We start from the raw sequence: 8787 nt of genomic DNA, 5'->3' as shown, positions 1-8787 counted from the left end.
TCAGATCCATAAAAGCTGCTGGTGTATTCGTCAATCCAAATGGCATCACCAAGAACTCATAATGACCATAACGAGTCCTAAACACTGTTTTATAAACATCAGCCTCTTTAACTCTCAGTTGATGGCACCTAGATCGGAGATCAATATTAGAGAAAACTGTCACTCAATGAAATTGATCAAATAGATCATCAATTTTAGGTAGAGAGTACTTATTCTTAATAGTCAGTTTATTCAGTTGTTAGTAGTCGATGCACATACGCATGGTTCCATCCTTCTTTTTTCACAAATAAGGTTGCTGTTCCCCACGGAGACACACTAGGGTAGATGAATCCTCTATCCAGTAACTCTTAAATCAGAGCTTTAAGCTCATCAAGTTCTTTCGGTGCTGTTCTATAAGGGGCAATAGACACAAGAGCTATACCAAGTAGGAGATCAATCCCAAAATCAACTTCACAGTTTGGAGGTAACCCAGGTAGCTCATCGAGAAAGACGTTCAGAAAGTCCTTAACTGTTCTGATATCTTTAACAGACGGAACCTCAGAATCCAAAACCAAGTAGGAGATCAATCCCAAAATCAACTTCACAGTTTGGAGGTAACCCAGGTAGCTCATCGAGAAAGACGTTCAGAAAGTCCTTAACTGTTCTGATATCTTTAACAGACGGAACCTCAGAATCCAAAGCACTGATGTAAGCTAGATACGCCTCACAACCCTTACAAACCAACTTCTCAGCTCTAAGTGCAGAAATCACATTTGACAGATAACTTCGACGCTCTCCAATCAGAACTACCTCATCACCCTTTTTAGTTTTCAGTACCACCCACTTTGCAGCACAGTCCAAATTCACCTGATGCTTAACCAACCAGTCTATGCCCAATATCAAGTCAAATTCTCCAAAAGGAAGTTCCATTAAATCTATTAAAAAGATCACCCTTTGAACCTCCATGGGTACATCCTTAAACAGTTTATTAACTCTCACAGACTGCCCTAATGGACTCAACACTATAACGCCACTGTAGTGCTTTCAACCACAATACCGAAAGTCTCAAACATAGTGCACGCTATATACGAGTGCGTAGACCCAACATCAACCAATGTAGTATAAGGTACATTATGGATAAAGAACGTACTTGAAATAACATCTGGGGCATCTCTATCCTCTCGGCGACGTGCAGTGTAAACCAGTGTTGGCTGCCTCACCTCAGTATGACCAGCACCTTTACCTGGTGCTCCACTAACGGCCCATACTATTTCCACCTCTAGCCTGACCACGACCTCTCAATGGCTGCTAAACACCTCTCGACAGAGAATACCCATACCAATAACTTGCATCTGATCGGATCTCCATGAACAATCTCTAATGAGATGCTCCAAAGATTCACACCTCAAACATGCCCCTATACATTTCCAGCACTCGCCCTGATGGCGTCTTCCACAATCAACACAAGGCTGCAATCTAGTAACAGTAACAAGGGGCCCAACTTTGACTGGCCCATCAACTCTGGCTTTTTCTTAGGCCTCACAGCTAAACCTGAGGCTCCCAAACCCTCTTATTCCTTCCCCTGTCCTTCTCACGATGCTGGTGCTTAGCACGTTTTACATCATTGGCAATTTTCACCTTTTCTACCAATACAGTAAAATCTTGCTCCCTCTGTAGAGCTATCAGGACTCGTAGATCATCTCTGAGGATGTCCTCAAAATGAATACAGTGCTCATATTCAGTTGCCACCATCCCGCGCGTATAGCAACTAAGTCACAAAAACTTAGACTTATATTCAACCACTGATTTATACCCTTGAGTTAAATTCAGAAACTCTCTCCTCCGGGCATCCACATAACTAGCACCCACATATTTCCCTTGGAATGTAGTTTTGAAAAGTTCTTAAGTAAACCGGTCGGGCAGAGTACCCTCTTTCACTGTAAGCCACCACTGATAGGCTTCGTCTCGTAGCAACGACATTACACCTTTTAATTTTTGCTCTGGGGTGCAATCGAAGTCATCCATGATCCTCTCTATGGCCTGAATCCAATATTCAGTGACATTAAGGAAAACTTCAGTGATACCACTAAAGATCTCAACCCTATCAGACCTGAGTCGTTCCGTCACTGAACCACGGCCCCCAGTACCAGTGTTAGGACCAGTGACCCTCTCCAAAATTCGCAACATAGCTTGGGATAATGCGTTGTCCCCAGCTGCACGGTCGTGTGACCCGGTTTCAGTTATAGGTGAAGCCAGTGCCTCTTTAGCTTCATTATTAGGCATATGGCCCGACACTGACGGTCCACCTTGACCCCCTCACGGCCTCCGCCGTGACCTGTTGTACCCCTTCCATGAGTACTTCCGGTCGTCATTATCGAGTTACGCTTAATCTGTATTAAAAGTTTTATGCATCAGTTTTACAATTCCAGTGTTTATTAAAGGATATTTTATGGAAAATATTATCAGCAATCCAAAATTTTATTTCCGCAGATTATAGTTTCACTATAGTTTCAATTTACTCTAAGCAAAGTATTTCAGTATAATCTATTGCCTACAGTAATCTCAATATTAAACAAGCAGTAGTTTTAGAGGACTTACAGAATCGGTGCCGGAGACTCGGTAGACCACACATTCAAGAATAAAACTTCAAAAATACTTTTCAACCATTTGAAACAGTTCTTTTGGAAATTTGTTGTCTTTAGAAAACCCAAATCCACAGCCAAATTTTGTAACCTGGCTCTGATACCAATAAATGTAACACCCCAAACTTAGCCTAGACGTTATGGCTAAATCTACGATGTCATATTGAAGTGAATTTTGAAAAACATAGTTTTGTTTGAAAAGTCTATTTTTTACTAAAAGCCTCGTAGTGATATTTTACAAAACTTTTAAGTATCTTGATCATTGTTAAGAATTCAACTAGGTTTAGCAAGAGTTTAATCATTTAAGATTGTTATTACATTTTAAAAATAAAGTTTGTTGCGGAAAGATATGTTATAATAGCGTGGTGGTTTGAAAACATTTATCTTTTTGAAAATCCGCGACTTACTACTTGCAGATATAAATCAAAATTGAAAAACCCAAGCCAAAGTAAAATTTTAAAGAGGCCTTATTACATAACAAAACCAAAATTTAATAGCTTAAAGAATAAAAGTTTTAAATAGAAACAATAGCAGTTGCATGGCCTCCATCGAGTCCCTCGTAGCACCGACCCGCCTAAGGAATACCTGCATAGGGAAACAGAAGGGTGAGTTTATGAAAACTAAGTGTGTAATCCCTTATTAAGCAAACTATCAGTCATACCATGGACAAATACAGTTTGGGCCTAAGCCTGTTTCAGTAACAGTCCGGTAACAGTTAGGGCCTTAGCCCAATAAGTATTGGTAGCAGTGTGGGCCTTAGCCCATTACAGTAACAATAACAGAAATGTAATCAAAAGTCCTACCCATCCATCCTCTACACTCCACTCCGTCCAGCCCTACACTCTATGCGAGGTTAAAATCGACCCACCCATCCCTACACTCTAAAATGAAGCACCGGTTGTGGCACTAAACAGTATTTGCAGTAGAGCTGCCAGTACAGTACACTTCCTCCAAATATATCAAACCCACCCCCATGCAATATGTCATGTCATAATATCATATATGTATGCAGCATGTCATGCTTAAATACAGTAAAACATATCATAGAGGTATTAGTCATTTTACCTCTTAGGGGTATAACAGTCATTTCATCAGCATGGGGTCCAAGTATACTTACCGGCCCAACAGTAGGTCCACAGTCATCTCGGGCAACCCGTGCAACCATAACGGTCAAACAGTGAAAATGGGCCCAAAGCCCATAACACGGCCCTTGTGGGCCCACACGGTTGTGTGGCCTCATAAGCCCAAAATGGCCTTTGTCTGTGAACTATACAGCCTGGCCCATTAATCCCCACACATCCTTGTGGTTTACTCATGTGGGGCCCACACGGCTCATGTCAGCCCATCGTGGCCCAGAACAACCTAAGCCCTTGAAATCGCTTATGGTGGCCTATACTGTCAAATGCCCCCGTTTAATGCCTTCGGATCACCACATGAGCGAGCGTACACTCTTTTAGCATTAAAAGTCATACGTTTTCGAATTTTGGTCGATATATGCTAATAGCAGTGTGATTATACACTTGATTGCAAAAACTTGCGAATAGCCTACGACAACCAAATCCTACATTCAACCAAGATATTCTATTAGTTCTTTGCTCACTAGGGTTAAACACCCTCTTTTTATGTCTAACTCTTAACCCCAAAATCATATTGATACGTGCCTTAATTGGGCAAATGCGGTTTAATCCACTAGAACTGCTGCCAAAAGTTGGTTACAATCTCCTTGAGAAGAATCTATATAAAACCAGAATATAGCTCGTAGAAATAATCTGACCAACATATAATACTTACCGAGGACACAAAACCAATACTAGCAAAGGAAAGTAGTCGGCCTATTCTCAAAGTAAGAAACCACTTGAGCCCCTAGCCCAAAAACGGCATTAAAAAACCAGTACACAGAGAAAAGAGCATAGGAGAAACAAGTACTCACTGATTCAATTAAGGGAGAGAAAGAGATGCAAAGTAAGAATAAAGTATTAAGTTGAAGAAGTGTCAAGAGGAAGAATAGAGGAGAGAAGTCGATAGGGAAGTAAACTAGAATGCCCAATCCAAAAAAACAAGAGAAATGGAAGAAACAATATTCGGCAAACAATAACCCAAGGGTAGATGGAGCAAACAAGAATGAAAAAAAAGCAACACAAAGTGACCCTTACAGTATTCGGCCAAGGTTTGGAAAAAGAGAGAAGAGGAAAGAATCGGTTAGACCCAGGAGCAAAGAGCTGAACCACTTGAGAGAAGCGAAGGGAGGAATCGACAATAGAAAAGGTCCCAAAATGAAAACTAGAAAACACCAAAAGAAAAAGCGAAAATATGGCAAGAAATCCCTAAGCACAAAACAGTTTCCCAAAGAGAAAAAACAACCAACAGATGTGCTAAAACTCCCCGAAATCGAAACTCAAATGGTACCTAGAGTCCCCATTCGGCACAACATTCTCCCACTCCTCAACTCCTCATGATCACCTCCCCAAAATCATCCACAAATCTCTTAACCAATCACTCCTCTATCAACCTCCCCAAATTTCCTCCTAGAATTTCGGCTACACACTCCCACTTCCCTCAAACACACCAACTGCCCAAGCTTTAGAGTTCTAGTGAAATACAACCATCCATACGGCAACAAGCCAAAATAAAACACTTTGAGTGTGGCAAGTCTCGAACCCAAGACCTTTAAACATCCCAACACGCCATTATCCCCTGAACCAGCAGGCTTTTTATGTCATACCTTACCCAATTTTATTTAAGAAACCTATTGTCTAAAGATAGGGTTAATTCAAGCAAAAAAAAAAATTTTATACAAGCCAAAGCTTGAACTCAGGACTTCTCCAACACTTCTCAAGACACTTAACCACTGAAGCAAGCATGCATTTTTGCAACACAACATACAAAAATAAATACTTAGATTTTTAGGGCGTTACACATACACAATCACATCTTCTATTTACCCATTGAACCATTCAAAATACCATCAATTACTTAGGAAACTTGCACCCGAAGTGCCACATATATAGCCAAAGCTATCTCAATCTCATATCACATGTACTGCTCACACTAGAGCTATCAACGGGCCTACTCACACGAACTGTAGGTTAAGACGTAGCTACATGGTGCTGCTCACCCAAGCTGTCAAGTAACACTAACACATGCTGGTATACTTAGCCACTGGTAGGACGTACAGGACCAGCACCCAGATCACATAATCACAATAATCCCCTAATGACATGTCATTAGTATCCTAATCTATTCTTAAGGTTCAACTGGGATTTCAATTGTCGAATTGTCGTCAAATCATTGTTGAACATGTCTGTAGTCTCATAATCACATTTTATGCAATATCAAAGCATTTAAAATACCTTTATAATGAAATTTATTACATACGAACTTACCTCGGATATAAAGATGACTAAACTGGTCGATTAGTCGAGAACTTTATTTTTCCCCCGATCTAGATTTGAGTCTTATTTTTCTTGATCTATATGTAATCAAAATCAGCTTATTTAATTATCTCTCTATTTAATTTAATCCAAAATTCACATTAAGACACTTTTACATATTTTCCCCTAATGTTTCACATTTTTACAATTTAGTCCTTATTTCATTAAAACAAAAATTCATGCAATTTAACCACAACCCATGCTAGTAAAATTATAATTAAGTCCCTAGTAGCCCATATTTTTTATTTATTTCACATTTTAACTACAAATTTTTAACATTTCACAATTTGATCCCTACTTTGCATTTTCACTAAAAATCACTTAACAAAACTTGTATATCTATCATAAAACATTCGTAATCTATTATTAAACATCGAAATACTCATGTATTCATCAATGAAAACGTCTAAAATCTTTAACAGTTGCAACGATCTGAAAAAACGTAGAAATCATCAAAAAGGGGACAAAAACGGACTTACAATTGAGCAAGGAGATAACCAAATGCTTCAAGCCCTAAAAATGGCTTTTTTCTTTTCTATAATCAGTTAAGAATGATGAATGAAACATATTTTGTGTTTTTGTTTTAAATTATCATTTAATTACCAAATTACTATTATAACCTTTCAAAACTTTAAAAATTACATCAAATGGCATGCCACTATCATCCACTATTATAATAATGGTCTAATTACCACTTAAGGACTATTACTTTAAGGTTCTATAGCTATTTAATACCTTTAGCTATTAGAACATCACTTTTGCACTTTACGCAATTTAGTCCTTTTTATTGAATTAAGCACTCATATGATAAAATTTCTTAATGAAAATTTCACACAATCTCACATATTCATGCTGTAAATATTAAAATAATAATAAAATTATTATTTCTACTTTAGATTTGTGGTCCTGAAACCACTATTTTGATTTGACTAAAAACGGGCTGTTACAGAATTTGTGTTGGAATGCAATAAGTAGTGAGTATTGTTGTAACAATAATGCTCCTTATTAAATAATATATAAGTATTAAAAAATAAATGAGAGATAGATATTATCATATCAAAGTGTTTTATTGTAGAAAATTTTGATATCTATTATTTTTCTTATGTTATGTATAAATGTACCATATTACGCTTAAAATATTTTAAGGACTTACCTAAAGATATCATAAAAGTTAGTTCATTTCCTTGAAGTTTTAGACAATTAATTTCTCTCAAATAACAATCCTCTCACCTATATCACTTTTTGTTCAGTTGGGATAGTGAAGAAAATGAGCATATTAATTGGATTACTAGGGATCTTCCTTGTAGCAACAAGTTTTTTTGCTTGGGACTTTCTTGTAATTTTCATCAACTCATCCCAAAGTTGCATAGACCTCTAAGCGATCAAGTGTTCCATCCCTAAGCTCTTTGTTATTATTATTATTTTTTTGTAACCTCAACCATTTTGCATCCCAATATCTTAGTAATTCCATTAAACTTAACATTATCATTAGTATGCATACCTCTTTTAGTCTTTCCAGCTCCATTGACCCATCTAATCTAGGCTCTACTAGTCAATGGGGACCTTGAATGGCTACTATCCTTGAAACCTATTAACAAGCCATTTCCCACCCTCATTTGCACACTCACATAAACACTTTCAATGGCATTTAGCATGGCACAATTAAGTTACCAACACAACCATAATCAAGGCATAAACATATCAAAATAATTATTTACTGTTCATAACAAAACTGTCCACTTGAGTCATAGTCACTAAATTATTTATATTATGAGCTACATAACTCTAAATTAAGATCTGCTAGATTTCTCTGAAACTAGACTCAACTATCATCCTACCATAAAATTTTTAGAATTTATGGTTTAGCCAATATGTACAGTTAAATTTTGAAAGTCACCCCTATTTCACTGTCTAATAGTTCCAACCCCTCTTCACTAAAAATTAATTATCTCTAAGTACGGGATTCAGATGATGTTCTCATTTATTTCTCTTGAAAATATACTCATTAAGAAATTAAAAATATAAATTTTAACCCTCAATTATTTTTATACAATTTTTAATGATTTTCCAAATTCAGAACAGGGGAACCCGAAATCATTTTGACCTTGTATCGTAAAAATTCAAATATCTCATAAAATGAAATTCATTTGCTTATATAGTTTCTTCTATGTAAAACTAGACTTAATAGGATTTAACTTCACATTTTATTCAACCTCTAATTCGATTTCCAAAATTTTTGGTGATTTTTCAAAGTTTAACTACTACTGTTGTCCAAAATTGTTTTAATGCTATTTTTACTCTTTCAACTAACTTTCATTAACATACCATTATAAACCACATCAAACAATGACACTGGCTTAGGCATATGAGTAATTAATATGCTTGCAACCCATTAGCCAATATAAGCCAATTTATATGGCTACATACCAACTCAAATCCTTATTCATTACAATCCATAGACTCAAAGATTTGCGTTCATTTACCTAACATGATAGCTTGATAGTGTGACAGAATCTCCGACGATCTCCAACTCGAGCTAGCTGAATAAACCTATGAGAGGTGGGAAGGAAGAAAATGGGGGTAAGCTTCAAAGCTTAGTAAGTCCACATGCAAACAATATGCAACTTAAACAAGCATTAATCATACATTTAACATAATGAACAAAATCTTGCATTTTATCAAATCTCTTAAACTCATTCTTCGTATATATATATATACACATATTCTCACCACAA

At 36.9% G+C, this 8787-nt stretch overlaps 1 protein-coding gene across 1 annotated transcript; it reads right to left on the bottom strand.

Annotated features, from left to right (window-relative positions):
* Nucleotides 1-347: 347 nt before the first annotated feature.
* Nucleotides 348-1731, bottom strand: LOC128290581 (uncharacterized). Its single transcript, XM_053026287.1, has 5 exons — nucleotides 1531-1731; nucleotides 1313-1448; nucleotides 1110-1222; nucleotides 580-1020; nucleotides 348-536 (listed from the first exon to the last, which is right to left on the bottom strand). The coding sequence occupies exons 1-5, from the start codon at nucleotides 1729-1731 to the stop codon at nucleotides 348-350; spliced, it is 1080 nt and encodes a 359-aa protein (XP_052882247.1).
* Nucleotides 1732-8787: the final 7056 nt, after the last annotated feature.

The sequence above is a fragment of the Gossypium arboreum genome, chromosome 3 (assembly GCF_025698485.1).
Source record: "Gossypium arboreum isolate Shixiya-1 chromosome 3, ASM2569848v2, whole genome shotgun sequence".
NCBI classification, from domain to species: Eukaryota; Viridiplantae; Streptophyta; class Magnoliopsida; order Malvales; family Malvaceae; genus Gossypium; species Gossypium arboreum.
Note: the sequence above shows the minus strand (reverse complement) of the source record. Positions and strands in the feature narration are given on the sequence as shown.

Excerpts from the sequence above, each read along its gene's own strand:
- LOC128290581 (XM_053026287.1), bottom strand. The coding sequence starts at position 1,731 with ATGGTGGCAACTGAATATGAGCACTGTATTCATTTTGAGGACATCCTC. Across the intron at positions 1,223-1,312 it reads GATGCAAGTTATTGGTATGG|GTAAAGGTGCTGGTCATACT; the intron begins GTATTCTCTGTC and ends GTGGAGCACCAG. Across the intron at positions 1,021-1,109 it reads GTACGTTCTTTATCCATAAT|CACTACAGTGGCGTTATAGT; the intron begins GTACCTTATACT and ends TGTGGTTGAAAG.